The sequence below is a fragment of the Hypomesus nipponensis genome, chromosome 14 (assembly GCF_054491055.1).
Source record: "Hypomesus nipponensis isolate SF chromosome 14, ASM5449105v1, whole genome shotgun sequence".
Taxonomy (NCBI): Eukaryota; Metazoa; Chordata; class Actinopteri; order Osmeriformes; family Osmeridae; genus Hypomesus; species Hypomesus nipponensis.
The window spans coordinates 8,809,299-8,831,479 of record NC_140374.1 but is presented as its reverse complement, the minus strand read 5'-3'; the positions used below and the strand labels follow the sequence as shown (position 1 = coordinate 8,831,479).

Sequence of the window (22,181 nt, the reverse complement as noted above, 5' to 3'; positions counted from 1 at the left end):
GGCATCGGTAGTGCATCCCACGGCCAGCCGCCGCATAAAATGCCAGATGTCCAGCCTTATTTTCAGGTCTGGCCACCCACCAAACCTGGCCTGAAGCTTGGTCTCCCCCTCCTCTGAGCAGCAGCCACAGTCCACATAGAGCAGGACCGGGGAGCTGCACCTGCCTGGGTGTACCTCTCGAGGAGGGCAGAGACCATCGGGTCCAGCCCCAGTCCCTCCTGGGCAGTCAGGACACTGATGAGGACCTGGCCCATCTCATTCCCCACCGAGGTCACCCAGAATGCAGTCCCCTTTGCTGCACCAGCCAGCTTCTTTGTCATCTGAAATTACAAAATTCACACAGAAAACTTAATGAGAGCTTTCAAAAGAACGTCTGTTAAATAAACACAGAAGTGTATTTATGTATTTATTTATGTATGTATTACTGCAGTCTAATCAAAGGCATGGATGTGTGTGTGTGTGTATGTGTGCTTGTAAGAATACAAATCATTGAGGATTCATGTTTTCATTGTGTTGTACATTCACACCATGGATTTTCTTCATCTTATTACCTTCTTGGTGGAGTCCATCTTCAAAATGGACCCAAAGGTAGATGTGATGGACGCCTTTATATGGTCCATCCGGCTGATGATGTCCCTTCCATACACCGACAGCACCCACCGGCTGGTTGGGACATCGAGGGGCTGTGGAGGTTCCTGGCAGGTGAATGGGAAGAGGCTGGGCTGGTCAACGAAGGCCGCACACTCCCCCAAGTAGTCAGCCAGGCGGTCCAACCACTCCTTCCTATGGTTCTCCCGCAGCTGCTTCACCAGACACTCCGGGCTGTTGCCGAGGGTCCGTTCCCGCAACATGCGGATGACCCGTATGTCACAAGCATATCTTTGAAGAAAAGACAGATTTGTTTCAAGAACGTATTCAATTATGTAAGGACCTGCAGCAGGCATTATAAGGAAATTATAGATGTAGATTTTCAACTCACAAGCGTGTCAGGATCATCCTGAACTTCCTCCTGTGAGGCAGGTCCAGCTGGTCCAGGACAGCCTGACTGGTTGCCAGATGGGTCTCCGTTACCATCAGGTAGTAGCGGTCCACGTCCAGGACCTTCCGCACCCTCTTGTGCACACCGTACCCCGTCACCTGCTTCCCACAGGTTTGGCAGAATACCCTCACTTTCCACAAGTGATAGGGCATCCATACCAAGAGCCTGTGGGCAAAAAAGCGGTCCGGTGTTGGAGCCTGGTGATAGATCAGGGCAGAGGCTGGTGGCTCATACCAGAGCTTCAAGTTCAAACGCAGCTTGCCAGACTGAAACAGGGTGGACTTAATCCACCGCTGGTCCTGAACTGGGATTGTCTCCTTCATTCTGACAGGAAGCCAGAAGTCAGGAGTGGGACCAGGAGCAGGGCCAGGAGCAGGGCCAGGAGCAGCAAGCTCATCCTCATCATGCACATCCTGTTACAAAAAAAGAGAAATGTATTTACAAAAACAGAATTGCCCAATTATATGAGAACATCCTCATCCTATAAAACAGTTCAAAGAACACCACACTTACAGCAGCCATTGCAGGGCTGGTGCTGGTCTCAGAGACAGTGCTGAGGCTGGAAGCTGTGCTGGACCTCACAGAGGTCATCGCAGGGCTGGAGCGGGAAGATGTCCTCATGGAGGCTTTGTAGGGGGTGGATGGGGGCTTTGAGAGCGGTGATTCGGTCCTCACAAAAGCCATGGCAGGGCTTGATGGTGTTCTGGGCCTAACAGGGGCCATAGGGGAACCAAAGCCAGGTGGGGTGGTCCTCACAGAGGCCGTAGGGGAACCAAAGCCAGGTGGGGTGGTCCTCACAGAGGCCGTAGGGGAACCAAAGCCAGGTGGGGTGGTACTCACAGAAGCCATAGGTGAGCTGGTAGTGGTCTTGGTGTCTCCTGTCATGGTGGGTAGACTGGACAGAGACTGGGAGAAGGAGGGGGGGAAGCATTTGTAAAAAGTAGAGCTCAATGGAATCAAATTAAGCTCTTAAGATTTAAGTTTGCTCATATTAACCTATAAATATATATTTATATATAATCATATTTACCTTTGCTTTCCTAGCCACATTCACATTGGGCTTTGCAGCAGCGCCATGTGAGCCTCCAAATCGTGGTTTCGAAAACTGTGGTGACAATTACAGACATTTATCAAAGGAATACATTGTAAACCTAAAATGCTCTTCCATTTTGCCATCATCATATGTAATCAGTGGTTGTCCATATTTGAAAGCTTGTATGACAATAATAATATTGAAATACTCACCACGGACAAATTCATTGTGGGCCGTGCTGGGACAGAGGCTGAGGCAGAGCCCGTTCCCAGTGGAGGAGGGGCAGAGGCAGAGGTAGAGGCCATTTCCAGTGGAGGAGGGGCAGCAGAGGTAGAGGTCTCTGCCACAGTTTGCCCAGTGGTTGGCTGTTTTAAGGACAGTTCCTTCTATACCTACACCAAGTTTCATGTCTCCCATAAGACCACTCTAGCGCCACCAATGGGTCAAAGTTGGACTTGTGTTTACACACGCAACTTTTGAACCGTATGACTGATTTTCTAAAATGAGGTACCTTTGGATTCCCTGGATCAGGCCGAGTTCAACGCACCCTATGACGTCAATTTCCGGTTATATAGATTTTCTGCTATTTCCGGTTTTATCAAAAACATTTGAAAGCCTACTCCTCCTACAATTTTTGTCAAATCTTCTTCAAAATGACCAGAGAGGATCTTCAGACCAAGCCTCACAAAAGTTATCGATTAGAATTTTGATCCTCACTACCGTTTGTCCGGTACAGCCAATCAAATTCAGCAGAAAAGCAGCCAAACAGGAAGCGAAGTCATATCTCAGCAAATCTTTGAGATATCGAAACCAAAGTTTGTGTATCTGTGGAAGACACTACATCATGTTACCATGTGGAAAATTGACTTAATGAGTGTGCCAAATTTCTCAGGGTTCTAGGGGCTGCCATTGACTTCCATGGTACAAGAATAAAAATAAATATAGCTGCAAGCAGCAATGGAGGGGCCAAGCAGTCCAGAGCAGGACAAGGCCTCCATAGCACATGCGCAACAATGAAGTCACAGCAACCTGTTGCACTCATGCAACACACCAAGTTTGGTTGAAATATCTGTTTGCGTTCAAGAGTACTGAGTGTTCAAATTTTAATTTTTTCTGGTATAACACCACAGGCCTCCTCTGCTCCTCGTGGGAACGAAGGAACCGAAGTTTGGTGATGATCAGACACATTTTTGCTGAGTTATGCTCTCACATGTCTTTTGCAGCTTCGCTGCCGCCTTTGATCAGCTCTAACGAACAAACGGTTTTGAAAATGGAAAATCCATGCAACACCTTTGTGAAGCTTGGTCTGAAGATCATCTGTGCCTAATTTAGTCAACATTGGACAAAATTTGGGGCGTGCAAAAGGTTTTTACACTTTTCCATGAAATCCAAAATGACATCTCACAAGACATCAACAGACAAAGAAATTACTTTATTAAGGTAAACACTTCAACAGTTATTAGCCAAAACACGTTTATGCTTCCGGCCACGCCCCCTTTTAGTCACATGACACCATTTTTGGAGGACATCCTTAGAATGAAGTTCCGAGTAGGCCTACCAACTTTGGTGTCACTGCCTCAAAGAACTGCTGAGATATGGCTTCACTTCCTGTTTGGCGGCTTTTCTGCAGAATTTGATTTGCTGTACCGGACAAACGGTTTTGAAAATTAAATATCCTTCGATAACGTTTGTGAAGCTTGGTCTGAAGATCATGTCTGGGAATTTTGAAGAAGATTTGACAAAATTTGTAGGAGGAGTAGGCTTTTAAAGGTTTTTGATAAAACCGGAAATAGCGGAAAATCTATATCACCGGAAATTGACGCCATGGTGTGCATTGCACTCGGCTTGATCCAGGGAATCCAATGGTACCTCATTTTTGAAAATGGGACATACGGTTCAAAAGTTGCGTGTGTAAACACAACTCCAACTTTGACCCGTTGGTGGCGCTAGAGTGCCGAAGCATGGGACATAAAACTTTGTGAATTGGACCAGGGGACTGTCCTCAATGAGTGTGCCAAATTTCAAAACTTTCGACCAAGCGCTTATGGGGGCTGCCATAGACACCCATGGCGGAAGAATAATAATAAATATAACTGCAAGCAGTAATGGCGGATTCCTCCAAACACTGCAAACCATTGAACAATGTTTATTCTTGACAAATTGTAACTGTATAGAAGAATGTATGCTGCAGAATTACCAATGGCATACCAAATCTGAAATGCAATACCATCAAGATCCACAAGGGCCTTTATTTCAAGCCAGTAAGTGAAGGAAGGGGGCTTGGTGAGCTTATCCATTCCAGAAAGCCTTGTATCTTTATGCATTAAGGCGTGGCCTGTAGCGCCACCTATGGGTAATGGTGGGCCATTTGTGGTGTGGTAGTTACTCTTGGCCTATACTATTAATGTTTCAGGATTTTAAAAACTTTTTACCACTGCATATAAAATCGAAAATGCAATACCAACAGGATCCACATGGGCTTTGGGTAAAGTGTGGTAGTTACTCTTGGCCTGTACTGTCAATGTGTCAGGATTTGGAGACCTTTTTACTATTGCATACAAAGTAGGAAATGCAATGACACCAAGGTCCTCAAGGGCCTATGCTGATATTCAAGGAATGAGTTGGGGCTTGGTCAGCCCACACAGTCCTGATATGTTGCGTGTATGTCTTGCCAAGCCCGCGCGTGTCAAGGGAAGAATGAGTGTGTGAGAATTTGGAGCATGCGCGGGGAGGAGCAGGGGACACATTTCATTGTAAATTTCCCTAGAAATTAGCCAAGCATGCATGTTTCAAAGATTCACCAAAAATCGACCTTTCATCTTAGAGTCAACTTTTTCTCAGATTTGTGTACTAAACATTCTCAAGAGTCTTCATATGAACTTGTTTGACTGGCTTACATGTAAAGCATTGCGAACCATTGAAAAATGTATATTCTTGACAAATTGTAACTGTATAGAAAAATCAATGCTGCAGAATTTCCAATGGGATACCAAATCTGAAATGCAATAACATCAAGATCCACAAGGGCCTTTATTTCAAGCCAAGAAGTGAAGTGCTTTAATCTTCACAAGAAGTGAAGTGCTTTGTGCTTTAAGGCGTGGCCTGTAGCGACACCTATTGGTAATGGTGGGCCATTTGTGGTGTGGTAGTTACTCTTGGCCTATACTATCAATGTTTCAGGATGTTTTTAACTTTTTACCATTGCATACAAAATCGGAAAAATATACCAACAAGATCCACATGGGCTTTTGTTAAAGTGTTGTTGTTACTGTTGGCCTTTACTATCAATGTTTCAGGATTTGGAGAACTTTTTACCATGGCAAACAAAATCTGAAATGCAATACCATCAAGATCCACAAGGCCTTTGCAAAAGACCAAGGAATGAGTGGGGGCTTGGTAAGCCCACACTCTCCTGAAATGTTGCGTGTGCGTCTTGCCAAGCCCGCGCGTGTGTCAAGGGAAGACCTTTGGGTAATAGTGGGCCATTTGTGGTGTGGTAGTTACTCTTGGTCTATACTATCAATGTTTCAGGATTTTTATAACTTTTTACCATTGTATACAAAATCGGAAAAGCAATACCAACAAGATCCACATGGGCTTTTTGTTAAACTGTTTCTTTGCCTATACCATCTATGTTTCAGGATTTTGAGACCTTTTTACCATTGCATACAAAATCGGAAATGCAATACCATCAAGATCCACATGGGCCTTTTTTCAAGCCAATACGTGAAGGGAGGGGGCTTGGTGAACCTATCCATTCCAGAAAGCCTTGTATCTTTGTGCTTTTGGGCGTGGCCTGTAGCGCCACCTATGGGTAATGGTGGGCCATTTGTGGTGTGGTAGTTACTCTTGGCCTATACTATTAATGTTTCAGGATTTTAAAAACTTTTTACCATTGCATATAAAATCGGAAATGCAATACCAACAGGATCCACATGGGCTTTGGGTAAAGTGTGGTAGTTACTCTTGGCCTGTACTGTCAATGTGTCAGGATCTGGAGACCTTTTTACTATTTCATACAAAGTAGGAAATGCAATGACACCAAGGTCCTCAAGGGCCTATGCTGATATTCAAGGAATGAGTGGGGGCTTGGTCAGCCCACACAGTCCTGATATATTGCGTGTGTGTCTTGCCAAGCCCGCGCGTGTCAAGGGAAGAGTGAGTGTGTGAGAATTTGGAGCATGCGCGGGGAGGAGCGGGGGACACATTTCATTGTAAATTTCCCTAGAAATTAGCCAAGCATGCATGTTTCAAAGATTCACCAAAAATCGACCTTTCATCTTAGAGTCAACTTTTTCTCAGATTTGTGTACTAAACATTCTCAAGAGTCTTCATATGAACTTGTTTGACTGGCTTACATGTAAAGCATTGCGAACCATTGAAAAATGTATATTCTTGACAAATTGTAACTGTATAGAAAAATCAATGCTGCAGAATTTCCAATGGGATACCAAATTTGAAATGCAATAACATCAAGATCCACAAGGGCCTTTATTTCAAGCCAAGAAGTGAAGTGCTTTAATCTTCACAAGAAGTGAAGTGCTTTGTGCTTTAAGGCGTGGCCTGTAGCGACACCTATTGGTAATGGTGGGCCATTTGTGGTGTGGTAGTTACTCTTGGCCTATACTATCAATGTTTCAGGATGTTTTTAACTTTTTACCATTGCATACAAAATCGGAAAAAAATACCAACAATATCCACATGGGCTTTTGTTAAAGTGTTGTTGTTACTGTTGGCCTTTACTATCAATGTTTCAGGATTTGGAGAACTTTTTACCATGGCAAACAAAATCTGAAATGCAATACCATCAAGATCCACAAGGCCTTTGCAAAAGACCAAGGAATGAGTGGGGGCTTGGTAAGCCCACACTCTCCTGAAATGTTGCGTGTGCGTCTTGCCAAGCCCGCGCGTGTGTCAAGGGAAGACCTATGGGTAATAGTGGGCCATTTGTGGTGTGGTAGTTACTCTTGGTCTATACTATCAATGTTTCAAGATTTTTATAACTTTTTACCATTGTATACAAAATCGGAAAAGCAATACCAACAAGATCCACATGGGCTTTTTGTTAAACTGTTTCTTTGCCTATACTATCTATGTTTCAGGATTTTGAGACCTTTTTACCATTGCATACAAAATCGGAAATGCAATACCATCAAGATCCACATGGGCCTTTTTTCAAGCCAATACGTGAAGGGAGGGGGCTTGGTGAACCTATCCATTCCAGAAAGCCTTGTATCTTTGTGCTTTTGGGCGTGGCCTATAGCGCCACCTATGGGTAATGGTGGGCCATTTGAGGTGTGGTATTTACTCTTGGTCTATACTATCAATGTTTCAGGATTTGAGACCTTTTTACCATTGCATACAAAATCGGAAATGCAATACCATCAAGAGCCACATGGGCCTTTGCTAAAGACCAAGGAATGAGTGGGGGCTTGGTCAGCCCACACTCTCCTGAAATGTTGCGTGTGCGTCTTGGCCGCGCGTGTGTCAAGGGAAGGCTGAGTGTGTGTGAGATTTTGGAGCACGCGCGGGGAGGAGCAGGGGAGACATTCATTGGAAATTTGCCTAGAAATTAGCCAAGCAAGCATGTTTCAAATATTCACCAAAAATCGACCTTTCATCTTACAGTCAACTTTTTCACAGATTTGTGTTATGAACATTCTCAAGAGTCTTCATATGAACTTGTGATTGAATCAGAGTATCAGTTTTTGACTGGCTGATGTGTAAAGCATTATTTTAGCGTTAGCGATAAGTTCAATTTGCTTTATATCAATCATTTTTTGAGATATGAATTTGCTTTTGCACATGGTAACATGTTGTAGTGTCTTCCTCCGATCTACCAAGTTTAGTGTTGATATCTCAAAGATTTGCTGAGACATGACTTCACATCCTGTTTGGCGGCTTTTCTGATGAATTTGATTGGCTGTACCGGACAGACGGTTATGAGGATCAAAATTCCTTCGATAACTTTTGTGAGGCTTGGTCTGAAGATCATCTCTGGTGATTTTGAAGAAGATATGACAAAAATTGTAGGAGGAGTAGGCTTTCAAAGGTTTTTGATAAAACCGGAAATGGCGGGAAATCTATAAAACCGGAAATTAACGCCATGGTGTGCGTTGAACTCGGCTTGATCCAGGGAATCCAATGGTACCTCATTTTTGAAAATGAGTCATACGGTTCAAAAGTTGCGTGTGTAAACACAAGTCCAACTTTGACCCATTGGTGGCGCTAGAGTGGTCTAATGGGAGACATGAAACTTGGTGTAGGTATAGAAGAAACTGTCCTTAATGAGTGTGCCAAATTTCACAAAAAGTTGTCGATGGGGTCTAGGGGCTGCCATTGACTCCCATGGTACAAGAATTACAAATAATAAAACCACCAATAACAATAGGTTTCCTCCTTACGGAGGAATCCTAAATATAACTGCAAGCAGTAATGGCGGATTCCTCCAAACACTGCGAACCATTGAAAAATGTTTATTTTTGACAAATTGTAACTGTATAGAAAAATGTATGCTGCAGAATTACCAATGGCATACCAAATCTGAAATGCAATACCATCAAGATCCACAAGGGCCTTTATTTCAAGCCAGTAAGTGAAGGAAGGGGGCTTGGTGAGCTTATCCATTCCAGAAAGCCTTGTATCTTTATGCATTAAGGCGTGGCCTGTAGCGCCACCTATGGGTAATGGTGGGCCATTTGTGGTGTGGTAGTTACTCTTGGCCTATACTATTAATGTTTCAGGATTTTAAAAACTTTTTACCATTGCATATAAAATCGGAAATGCAATACCAACAGGATCCACATGGGCTTTGGGTAAAGTGTGGTAGTTACTCTTGGCCTGTACTGTCAATGTGTCAGGATTTGGAGACCTTTTTACTATTGCATACAAAGTAGGAAATGCAATGACACCAAGGTCCTCAAGGGCCTATGCTGATATTCAAGGAATGAGTGGGGGCTTGGTCAGCCCACACAGTCCTGATATGTTGCGTGTGTGTCTTGCCAAGCCCGCGCGTGTCAAGGGAAGAATGAGTGTCTGAGAATTTGGAGCATGCGCGGGGAGGAGCAGGGGACACATTTCATTGTAAATTTCCCTAGAAATTAGCCAAGCATGCATGTTTCAAAGATTCACCAAAAATCGACCTTTCATCTTAGAGTCAACTTTTTCTCAGATTTGTGTACTAAACATTCTCAAGAGTCTTCATATGAACTTGTTTGACTGGCTTACGTGTAAAGCATTGCGAACCATTGAAAAATGTATATTCTTGACAAATTGTAACTGTATAGAAAAATCAATGCTGCAGAATTTCCAATGGGATACCAAATCTGAAATGCAATAACATCAAGATCCACAAGGGCCTTTATTTCAAGCCAAGAAGTGAAGCGCTTTAATCTTCACAAGAAGTGAAGTGCTTTGTGCTTTAGGGCGTGGCCTGTAGCGACACCTATTGGTAATGGTGGGCCATTTGTGGTGTGGTAGTTACTCTTGGCCTATACTATCAATGTTTCAGGATGTTTTTAACTTTTTACCATTGCATACAAAATCGGAAATGCAATACCAACAAGATCCACATGGGCTTTTGTTAAAGTGTTGTTGTTACTCTTGGCCTTTACTATCAATGTTTCAGGATTTGGAGAACTTTTTACCATGGCAAACAAAATCTGAAATGCAATACCATCAAGATCCACATGGCCTTTGCAAAAGACCAAGGAACACTCTCCTGAAATGTTGCGTGTGCGTCTTGCCAAGCCCGCGCGTGTGTCAAGGGAAGACCTATGGGTAATAGTGGGCCATTTGTGGTGTGGTAGTTACTCTTGGTCTATACTATCAATGTTTCAGGATTTTTATAACTTTTTACCATTGTATACAAAATCGGAAAAGCAATACCAACAAGATCCACATGGGCTTTTTGTTAAAGTGTTTCTTTGCCTATACTATCTATGTTTCAGGATTTTGAGACCTTTTTACCATTGCATACAAAATCGGAAATGCAATACCATCAAGAGCCACATGGGCCTTTTTTTCAAGCCAATAAGTGAAGGGAGGGGGCTTGGTGAGCCTATCCATTCCAGAAAGCCTTGTATATTTGTGCTTTTTGGCGTGGCCTGTAGCGCCACCTATGGGTAATGGTGGGCCATTTGTGGTGTGGTAGTTACTCTTGGTCTATACTATCAATGTTTCAGGATTTTTATAACTTTTCACCATTGCATACAAAATCGGAAATGCAATACCAACAAGATCCACATGGGCTTTTGTTAAAGTGTTTCTCGGCCTACACTATCAATGTTTCAGGATTTGAGACCTTTTTACCATTGCATACAAAATCGGAAATGCAATACCATCAAGAGCCACATGGGCCTTTGCTAAAGACCAAGGAATGAGTGGGGGCTTGGTCAGCCCACACTCTCCTGAAATGTTGCGTGTGCGTCTTGGCCGCGCGTGTGTCAAGGGAAGGCTGAGTGTGTGTGAGATTTTGGAGCACGCGCGGGGAGGAGCAAGGGAGACATTCATTGGAAATTTGCCTAGAAATTAGCCAAGCAAGCATGTTTCAAATATTCACCAAAAATCGACCTTTCATCTTACAGTCAACTTTTTCACAGATTTGTGTTATGAACATTCTCAAGAGTTTTCATATGAACTTGTGATTGAATCAGAGTATCAGTTTTTGAATGGCTGATGTGTAAAGCATAATTTTAGCGTTAGCGATAAGTTCAATTTGCTTTATATCAATCATTTTTTGAGATATGAATTTGCCTTTGCACATGGTAACATGTTGTAGTGTCTTCCTCCGATCTACCAAGTTTAGTGTTGATATCTCAAAGATTTGCTGAGACATGACTTCACATCTTGTTTGGCGGCTTTTCTGATGAATTTGATTGGCTGTACCGGACAGACGGTTATGAGGATCAAAATTCCTTTGATAACTTTTGTGAGGCTTGGTCTGAAGATCATCTCTGGTGATTTTGAAGAAGATATGACAAAAATTGTAGGAAGAGTAGGCTTTCAAAGGTTTTTGATAAAACCGGAAATGGCGGGAAATCTATATAACCGGAAATTAACGCCATGGTGTGCGTTGAACTCGGCTTGATCCAGGGAATCCAATGGTACCTCATTTTTGAAAATGAGTCATACGGTTCAAAAGTTGCGTGTGTAAACACAAGTCCAACTTTGACCCATTGGTGGCGCTAGAGTGGTCTAATGGGAGACATGAAACTTGGTGTAGGTATAGAAGAAACTGTCCTTAATGAGTGTGCCAAATTTCACAAAAAGTTGTCGATGGGGTCTAGGGGCTGCCATTGACTCCCATGGTAATATAACTGCAAGCAGTAATGGCGGATTCCTCCAAACACTGCAAACCATTGAACAATGTTTATTCTTGACAAATTGTAACTGTATAGAAGAATGTATGCTGCAGAATTACCAATGGCATACCAAATCTGAAATGCAATACCATCAAGATCCACAAGGGCCTTTATTTCAAGCCAGTAAGTGAAGGAAGGGGGCTTGGTGAGCTTATCCATTCCAGAAAGCCTTGTATCTTTATGCATTAAGGCGTGGCCTGTAGCGCCACCTATGGGTAATGGTGGGCCATTTGTGGTGTGGTAGTTACTCTTGGCCTATACTATCAATGTTTCAGGATGTTTTTAACTTTTTACCATTGCATACAAAATCGGAAAAATATACCAACAAGATCCACATGGGCTTTTGTTAAAGTGTTGTTGTTACTGTTGGCCTTTACTATCAATGTTTCAGGATTTGGAGAACTTTTTACCATGGCAAACAAAATCTGAAATGCAATACCATCAAGATCCACAAGGCCTTTGCAAAAGACCAAGGAATGAGTGGGGGCTTGGTAAGCCCACACTCTCCTGAAATGTTGCGTGTGCGTCTTGCCAAGCCCGCGCGTGTGTCAAGGGAAGACCTATGGGTAATAGTGGGCCATTTGTGGTGTGGTAGTTACTCTTGGTCTATACTATCAATGTTTCAGGATTTTTATAACTTTTTACCATTGTATACAAAATCGGAAAAGCAATACCAACAAGATCCACATGGGCTTTTTGTTAAACTGTTTCTTTGCCTATACTATCTATGTTTCAGGATTTTGAGACCTTTTTACCATTGCATACAAAATCGGAAATGCAATACCATCAAGATCCACATGGGCCTTTTTTCAAGCCAATACGTGAAGGGAGGGGGCTTGGTGAACCTATCCATTCCAGAAAGCCTTGTATCTTTGTGCTTTTGGGCGTGGCCTATAGCGCCACCTATGGGTAATGGTGGGCCATTTGAGGTGTGGTATTTACTCTTGGTCTATACTATCAATGTTTCAGGATTTGAGACCTTTTTACCATTGCATACAAAATCGGAAATGCAATACCATCAAGAGCCACATGGGCCTTTGCTAAAGACCAAGGAATGAGTGGGGGCTTGGTCAGCCCACACTCTCCTGAAATGTTGCGTGTGCGTCTTGGCCGCGCGTGTGTCAAGGGAAGGCTGAGTGTGTGTGAGATTTTGGAGCACGCGCGGGGAGGAGCAGGGGAGACATTCATTGGAAATTTGCCTAGAAATTAGCCAAGCAAGCATGTTTCAAATATTCACCAAAAATCGACCTTTCATCTTACAGTCAACTTTTTCACAGATTTGTGTTATGAACATTCTCAAGAGTCTTCATATGAACTTGTGATTGAATCAGAGTATCAGTTTTTGACTGGCTGATGTGCAAAGCATTATTTTAGCGTTAGCGATAAGTTCAATTTGATTTATATCAATCATTTTTAGAGATATGAATTTGCCTTTGCACATGGTAATATGTTGTGGTGTCTTCCTCCGATCTACCAAGTTTAGTGTTGATATCTCAAAGATTTCCTGAGACATGACTTCACATCCTGTTTGGCGGCTTTTCTGATGAATTTGATTGGCTGTACCGGACAGACGGTTATGAGGATCAAAATTCCTTTGATAACTTTTGTGAGGCTTGGTTTGAAGATCATCTCTGGTGATTTTGAAGAAGATATGACAAAAATTGTAGGAGGAGTAGGCTTTCAAAGGTTTTTGATAAAACCGGAAATGGCGGGAAATCTATATAACCGGAAATTAACGCCATGGTGTGCGTTGAACTCGGCTTGATCCAGGGAATCCAATGGTACCTCATTTTTGAAAATGAGTCATACGGTTCAAAAGTTGCGTGTGTAAACACAAGTCCAACTTTGACCCATTGGTGGCGCTAGAGTGGTCTAATGGGAGACATGAAACTTGGTGTAGGTATAGAAGAAACTGTCCTTAATGAGTGTGCCAAATTTCACAAAAAGTTGTCGATGGGGTCTAGGGGCTGCCATTGACTCCCATGGTACAAGAATTACAAAATATAACTGCAAGCAGTAATGGCGGATTCCTCCAAACACTGCAAACCATTGAACAATGTTTATTCTTGACAAATTGTAACTGTATAGAAGAATGTATGCTGCAGAATTACCAATGGCATACCAAATCTGAAATGCAATACCATCAAGATCCACAAGGGCCTTTATTTCAAGCCAGTAAGTGAAGGAAGGGGGCTTGGTGAGCTTATCCATTCCAGAAAGCCTTGTATCTTTATGCATTAAGGCGTGGCCTGTAGCGCCACCTATGGGTAATGGTGGGCCATTTGTGGTGTGGTAGTTACTCTTGGCCTATACTATTAATGTTTCAGGATTTTAAAAACTTTTTACCACTGCATATAAAATCGAAAATGCAATACCAACAGGATCCACATGGGCTTTGGGTAAAGTGTGGTAGTTACTCTTGGCCTGTACTGTCAATGTGTCAGGATTTGGAGACCTTTTTACTATTGCATACAAAGTAGGAAATGCAATGACACCAAGGTCCTCAAGGGCCTATGCTGATATTCAAGGAATGAGTTGGGGCTTGGTCAGCCCGCACAGTCCTGATATGTTGCGTGTATGTCTTGCCGCGCGTGTCAAGGGAAGAATGAGTGTGTGAGAATTTGGAGCATGCGCGGGGAGGAGCAGGGGACACATTTCATTGTAAATTTCCCTAGAAATTAGCCAAGCATGCATGTTTCAAAGATTCACCAAAAATCGACCTTTCATCTTAGAGTCAACTTTTTCTCAGATTTGTGTACTAAACATTCTCAAGAGTCTTCATATGAACTTGTTTGACTGGCTTACATGTAAAGCATTGCGAACCATTGAAAAATGTATATTCTTGACAAATTGTAACTGTATAGAAAAATCAATGCTGCAGAATTTCCAATGGGATACCAAATCTGAAATGCAATAACATCAAGATCCACAAGGGCCTTTATTTCAAGCCAAGAAGTGAAGTGCTTTAATCTTCACAAGAAGTGAAGTGCTTTGTGCTTTAAGGCGTGGCCTGTAGCGACACCTATTGGTAATGGTGGGCCATTTGTGGTGTGGTAGTTACTCTTGGCCTATACTATCAATGTTTCAGGATGTTTTTAACTTTTTACCATTGCATACAAAATCGGAAAAATATACCAACAATATCCACATGGGCTTTTGTTAAAGTGTTGTTGTTACTGTTGGCCTTTACTATCAATGTTTCAGGATTTGGAGAACTTTTTACCATGGCAAACAAAATCTGAAATGCAATACCATCAAGATCCACAAGGCCTTTGCAAAAGACCAAGGAATGAGTGGGGGCTTGGTAAGCCCACACTCTCCTGAAATGTTGCGTGTGCGTCTTGCCAAGCCCGCGCGTGTGTCAAGGGAAGACCTATGGGTAATAGTGGGCCATTTGTGGTGTGGTAGTTACTCTTGGTCTATACTATCAATGTTTCAGGATTTTTATAACTTTTTACCATTGTATACAAAATCGGAAAAGCAATACCAACAAGATCCACATGGGCTTTTTGTTAAACTGTTTCTTTGCCTATACTATCTATGTTTCAGGATTTTGAGACCTTTTTACCATTGCATACAAAATCGGAAATGCAATACCATCAAGATCCACATGGGCCTTTTTTCAAGCCAATACGTGAAGGGAGGGGGCTTGGTGAACCTATCCATTCCAGAAAGCCTTGTATCTTTGTGCTTTTGGGCGTGGCCTATAGCGCCACCTATGGGTAATGGTGGGCCATTTGAGGTGTGGTATTTACTCTTGGTCTATACTATCAATGTTTCAGGATTTGAGACCTTTTTACCATTGCATACAAAATCGGAAATGCAATACCATCAAGAGCCACATGGGCCTTTGCTAAAGACCAAGGAATGAGTGGGGGCTTGGTCAGCCCACACTCTCCTGAAATGTTGCGTGTGCGTCTTGGCCGCGCGTGTGTCAAGGGAAGGCTGAGTGTGTGTGAGATTTTGGAGCACGCGCGGGGAGGAGCAGGGGAGACATTCATTGGAAATTTGCCTAGAAATTAGCCAAGCAAGCATGTTTCAAATATTCACCAAAAATCGACCTTTCATCTTACAGTCAACTTTTTCACAGATTTGTGTTATGAACATTCTCAAGAGTCTTCATATGAACTTGTGATTGAATCAGAGTATCAGTTTTTGACTGGCTGATGTGCAAAGCATTATTTTAGCGTTAGCGATAAGTTCAATTTGATTTATATCAATCATTTTTAGAGATATGAATTTGCCTTTGCACATGGTAATATGTTGTAGTGTCTTCCTCCGATTTACCAAGTTTAGTGTTGATATCTCAAAGATTTGCTGAGACATGACTTCACATCCTGTTTGGCGGCTTTTCTGATGAATTTGATTGGCTGTACCGGACAGACGGTTATGAGGATCAAAATTCCTTTGATAACTTTTGTGAGGCTTGGTTTGAAGATCATCTCTGGTGATTTTGAAGAATATATGACAAAAATTGTAGGAGGAGTAGGCTTTCAAAGGTTTTTGATAAAACCGGAAATGGCGGGAAATCTATATAACCGGAAATTAACGCCATGGTGTGCGTTGAACTCGGCTTGATCCAGGGAATCCAATGGTACCTCATTTTTGAAAATTAGTCATACGGTTCAAAAGTTGCGTGTGTAAACACAAGTCCAACTTTGACCCATTGGTGGCGCTAGAGTGGTCTAATGGGAGACATGAAACTTGGTGTAGGTATAGAAGAAACTGTCCTTAATGAGTGTGCCAAATTTCACAAAAAGTTGTCGATGGGGTCTAGGGGCTGCCATTGACTCCCATGGTACAAGAATTACAAATAATAAAACCACCAATAACAATAGGTTTCCTCCTTACGGAGGAATCCTAAATATAACTGCAAGCAGTAATGGCGGATTCCTCCAAACACTGCAAACCATTGAACAATGTTTATTCTTGACAAATTGTAACTGTATAGAAGAATGTATGCTGCAGAATTACCAATGGCATACCAAATCTGAAATGCAATACCATCAAGATCCACAAGGGCCTTTATTTCAAGCCAGTAAGTGAAGGAAGGGGGCTTGGTGAGCTTATCCATTCCAGAAAGCCTTGTATCTTTATGCATTAAGGCGTGGCCTGTAGCGCCACCTATGGGTAATGGTGGGCCATTTGTGGTGTGGTAGTTACTCTTGGCCTATACTATTAATGTTTCAGGATTTTAAAAACTTTTTACCACTGCATATAAAATCGAAAATGCAATACCAACAGGATCCACATGGGCTTTGGGTAAAGTGTGGTAGTTACTCTTGGCCTGTACTGTCAATGTGTCAGGATTTGGAGACCTTTTTACTATTGCATACAAAGTAGGAAATGCAATGACACCAAGGTCCTCAAGGGCCTATGCTGATATTCAAGGAATGAGTTGGGGCTTGGTCAGCCCACACAGTCCTGATATGTTGCGTGTATGTCTTGCCATGCCCGCGCGTGTCAAGGGAAGAATGAGTGTGTGGGAATTTGGAGCATGCGCGGGGAGGAGCAGGGGACACATTTCATTGTAAATTTCCCTAGAAATTAGCCAAGCATGCATGTTTCAAAGATTCACCAAAAATCGACCTTTCATCTTAGAGTCAACTTTTTCTCAGATTTGTGTACTAAACATTCTCAAGAGTCTTCATATGAACTTGTTTGACTGGCTTACATGTAAAGCATTGCGAACCATTGAAAAATGTATATTCTTGACAAATTGTAACTGTATAGAAAAATCAATGCTGCAGAATTTCCAATGGGATACCAAATCTGAAATGCAATAACATCAAGATCCACAAGGGCCTTTATTTCAAGCCAAGAAGTGAAGTGCTTTAATCTTCACAAGAAGTGAAGTGCTTTGTGCTTTAAGGCGTGGCCTGTAGCGACACCTATTGGTAATGGTGGGCCATTTGTGGTGTGGTAGTTACTCTTGGCCTATACTATCAATGTTTCAGGATGTTTTTAACTTTTTACCATTGCATACAAAATCGGAAAAATATACCAACAAGATCCACATGGGCTTTTGTTAAAGTGTTGTTGTTACTGTTGGCCTTTACTATCAATGTTTCAGGATTTGGAGAACTTTTTACCATGGCAAACAAAATCTGAAATGCAATACCATCAAGATCCACAAGGCCTTTGCAAAAGACCAAGGAATGAGTGGGGGCTTGGTAAGCCCACACTCTCCTGAAATGTTGCGTGTGCGTCTTGCCAAGCCCGCGCGTGTGTCAAGGGAAGACCTATGGGTAATAGTGGGCCATTTGTGGTGTGGTAGTTACTCTTGGTCTATACTATCAATGTTTCAGGATTTTTATAACTTTTTACCATTGTATACAAAATCGGAAAAGCAATACCAACAAGATCCACATGGGCTTTTTGTTAAACTGTTTCTTTGCCTATACTATCTATGTTTCAGGATTTTGAGACCTTTTTACCATTGCATACAAAATCGGAAATGCAATACCATCAAGATCCACATGGGCCTTTTTTCAAGCCAATACGTGAAGGGAGGGGGCTTGGTGAACCTATCCATTCCAGAAAGCCTTGTATCTTTGTGCTTTAGGGCGTGGCCTATAGCGCCACCTATGGGTAATGGTGGGCCATTTGAGGTGTGGTATTTACTCTTGGTCTATACTATCAATGTTTCAGGATTTGAGACCTTTTTACCATTGCATACAAAATCGGAAATGCAATACCATCAAGAGCCACATGGGCCTTTGCTAAAGACCAAGGAATGAGTGGGGGCTTGGTCAGCCCACACTCTCCTGAAATGTTGCGTGTGCGTCTTGGCCGCGCGTGTGTCAAGGGAAGGCTGAGTGTGTGTGAGATTTTGGAGCACGCGCGGGGAGGAGCAGGGGAGACATTCATTGGAAATTTGCCTAGAAATTAGCCAAGCAAGCATGTTTCAAATATTCACCAAAAATCGACCTTTCATCTTACAGTCAACTTTTTCACAGATTTGTGTTATGAACATTCTCAAGAGTCTTCATATGAACTTGTGATTGAATCAGAGTATCAGTTTTTGACTGGCTGATGTGCAAAGCATTATTTTAGCGTTAGCGATAAGTTCAATTTGATTTATATCAATCATTTTTAGAGATATGAATTTGCCTTTGCACATGGTAATATGTTGTAGTGTCTTCCTCCGATCTACCAAGTTTAGTGTTGATATCTCAAAGATTTGCTGAGACATGACTTCACATCCTGTTTGGCGGCTTTTCTGATGAATTTGATTGGCTGTACCGGACAGACGGTTATGAGGATCAAAATTCCTTTGATAACTTTTGTGAGGCTTGGTTTGAAGATCATCTCTGGTGATTTTGAAGAATATATGACAAAAATTGTAGGAGGAGTAGGCTTTCAAAGGTTTTTGATAAAACCGGAAATGGCGGGAAATCTATATAACCGGAAATTAACGCCATGGTGTGCGTTGAACTCGGCTTGATCCAGGGAATCCAATGGTACCTCATTTTTGAAAATGAGTCATACAGTTCAAAAGTTGCGTGTGTAAACACAAGTCCAACTTTGACCCATTGGTGGCGCTAGAGTGGTCTAATGGGAGACATGAAACTTGGTGTAGGTATAGAAGAAACTGTCCTTAATGAGTGTGCCAAATTTCACAAAAAGTTGTCGATGGGGTCTAGGGGCTGCCATTGACTCCCATGGTACAAGAATTACAAATAATAAAACCACCAATAACAATAGGTTTCCTCCTTACGGAGGAATCCTAATAATAAAACCACCAATAACAATAGGTTTCCTCCTTACGGAGGAATCCTAATAATAAGAATAATAAATATAGCTGCAAGCAGCAATGGAGGGGCCAAGCAGTCCAGAGCAGGACAAGGCCTCCATAGCACATGCGCAACAATGAAGTCACAGCAACCTGTTGCACTCATGCAACACACCAAGTTTGGTGGAAATATCTGTTTGCGTTCAAGAGTACTGAGTGTTCAAATTTTTATTTTTTTCTGGTATAACACCACAGGCCTCCTCTGCTCCTCATGGGAACGAAGGAACCGAAGTTTGGTGATGATCAGACACATTTTTGCTGAGTTATGCTCTCACGTGTCTTTTGCAGCTTCGCTGCCGCCTTTGATCAGCTCTAACGAACAAACGGTTTTGAAAATGGAAAATCCATGCAACACCTTTGTGAACCTTGGTCTGAAGATCATCTGTGCCAAATTTAGTCAACATTGGACACAATGTGGGGCGTGCAAAAGGTTTTTACACTTTTCCATGAAATCCAAAATGGCGGCCGCATCAATTCGGTTATTATGAAATATTATCAATGGCCAGGCTTGATATCTCACAAGACATCAAGAGACAAAGAACTTACTTTATTACGGTAAACACTTCCATAGTTATTAGCCAAAACACGTTTATGCTTCCAGCCACGCCCCCTTTTAGTCACATGACACCATTTTTGGAGGACATCCTTAGAATAAAGTTTCGAGTAGGCCTAACAACTTTGGTGTCACTGCTTCAAAGAACTGCTGAGATATGGCTTCACTTCCTGTTTGGCGGCTTTTCTGCAGAATTTGATTGGCTGTACTGGACAAACGGTTTGGTAAATCAAATATCCTTCGATAACTTTTGTGAGGCTTGGTCTGAAGATCATCTGTGGCAATTTTGACGAAGATTCGACAAGAATTGTAGGAGAAGTAGGCTTTCAAAGGTTTTCGATAAAACCGGAAATAGCGGAAAATCTGTATACCGGAAATTGACGCCATGGTGTGCATTGAACTCGGCGTGATCCAGGGAATCCAGTGGTACCTCATTTTTGAAAATGGGTCATACGGTTCAAGAGTTGCGTGTGTAAACACAACTCAAACTTTGACCCGTTGGTGGCGCTAGAGTGCCAAAGCATGGGACATGAAACTTTGTGAATTGGACCAGGGGCCTGTCCCCAATGAGTGTGCCAAATTTCAAAACTTTCGACCAAGCGCTTATGGGGGCTGCCGTAGACACCCATGGCGGAATAATAATAATAATAAATATAACTGCAAGCAGTAATGGCGGATTCCTCCAAACACTGCGAACCATTGAAAAATGTTTATTCTTGACTATCTTTAACTGTATAGAAAAATGTATGCTGCAGAATTGCATACCAAATCTGAAATGCAATACCATCAAGATCCACAAGGGCCTTTATTTCAAGCCAGTAAGTGTAGGAAGGGGGCTTGGTGAGCTTATCCATTCCAGAAAGCCTTATATCTTTATGCATTAAGGCGTGGCCTGTAGCGCCACCTATGGGTAATGGTGGGCCATTTGTGGTGTGGTAGTTACTCTTGGCCTATACTATTAATATTTCAGGATTTTAAAAACTTTTTACCATTGCATATAAAATCGGAAATGCAATACCAACAGGATCCACATGGGCTTTGGGTAAAGTGTGGTAGTTACTCTTGGCCTGTACTGTCAATGTGTCAGGATTTAGAGACCTTTTTACTATTGCATACAAAGTAGGAAATGCAATGACACCAAGGTCCTCAAGGGCCTATGCTGATATTCAAGGAATGAGTGTGGGCTTGGTAAGCCCACACACAGTCCTGATATGTTACGTGTGTGTCTTGCCAAGCCCGCGCGTGTCAAGGGAAGAATGAGTGTGTGAGAATTTGGAGCATGCGCGGGGAGGAGCAGGGGACACATTTCATTGTAAATTTCCTTAGAAATTAGCCAAGCATGCATGTTTCAAAGATTCACCAAAAATCTACCTTTTATCTTAGAGTCAACTTTTTCTCAGATTTGTGTACTAAACATTCTCAAGAGTCTTCATATGAACTTGTTTGACTGGCTTACGTGTAAAGCATTGCGAACCATTCAAAAATGTATATTCTTGACAAATTGTAACTGTATAAAAAAATAAATGCTGCAGAATTTCCAATGGGATACCAAATCTGAAATGCAATAACATCAAGATCCACAAGGGCCTTTATTTCAAGCCAAGAAGTTAAGTGCTTTAATCTTCACAAGAAGTGAAGTGCTTTGTGCTTTAGGGCGTGGCCTGTAGCGCCACCTATGGGTAATGGTGGGCCATTTGTGGTGTGGTAGTTACTCTTGGCCTATACTATCAATGTTTCAGGATGTTTTTAACTTTTTACCATTGCATACAAAATCGGAAATGCAATACCAACAAGATCCACATGGGCTTTTGTTAAAGTGTTGTTGTTACTGTTGGCCTTTACTATCAATGTTTCAGGATTTGAAGAACTTTTTACCATGGCAAACAAAATCTGAAATGCAATACCATCAAGATCCACAAGGCCTTTGCAAAAGACCAAGGAATGAGTGGGGGCTTGGTAAGCCCACACTCTCCTGAAATGTTGCGTGTGCGTCTTGCCAAGTCCGCGCGTGTGTGAAGGGAAGACCTATGGGTAATAGTGGGCCATTTGTGGTGTGGTAGTTACTCTTGGTCTATACTATCAATGTTTCAGGATTTTTATAACTTTTTACCATTGCATACAAAATCGGAAATGCAATACCAACAAGATCCACATGGGCTTTTGTTAAAGTGTTTCTCGGCCTACACTATCATTGTTTCAGGATTTGAGACCTTTTTACCATTGCATACAAAATCGGAAATGCAATACCATCAAGAGCCACATGGGCCTTTGCTAAAGACCAAGGAATGAGTGGGGGCTTGGTCAGCCCACACTCTCCTGAAATGTTGCGTGTGCGTCTTGGCCGCGCGTGTGTCAAGGGAAGGCTGAGTGTGTGTGAGATTTTGGAGCACGCGCGGGGA

General features: G+C 42.3%; 1 protein-coding gene across 1 annotated transcript; it reads right to left on the bottom strand.

The window, feature by feature from the left end:
- Positions 1–1,133: 1,133 nt before the first annotated feature.
- On the bottom strand, positions 1,134–2,377 carry LOC146258500 (uncharacterized). Its single transcript, XM_084671794.1, has 5 exons — positions 2,285–2,377; positions 2,070–2,144; positions 1,553–1,945; positions 1,274–1,452; positions 1,134–1,137 (listed from the first exon to the last, which is right to left on the bottom strand). Exons 1-5 carry the CDS (start codon positions 2,375–2,377, stop codon positions 1,134–1,136), a joined length of 744 nt encoding a protein of 247 aa, XP_084527920.1.
- Positions 2,378–22,181: the final 19,804 nt, after the last annotated feature.

Coding starts and splice junctions, on each gene's coding strand:
- LOC146258500 (XM_084671794.1), bottom strand. CDS start 2,377: ATGGCCTCTACCTCTGCCTCTGCCCCTCCTCCACTGGGAACGGGCTCT. Junction 1,946..2,069: donor ATGTGGCTAGGAAAGCAAAG/GTAAATATGATT, acceptor TCCTTCTCCCAG/TCTCTGTCCAGTCTACCCAC. Junction 1,453..1,552: donor CCAGCCCTGCAATGGCTGCT/GTAAGTGTGGTG, acceptor TTTTTGTAACAG/GATGTGCATGATGAGGATGA.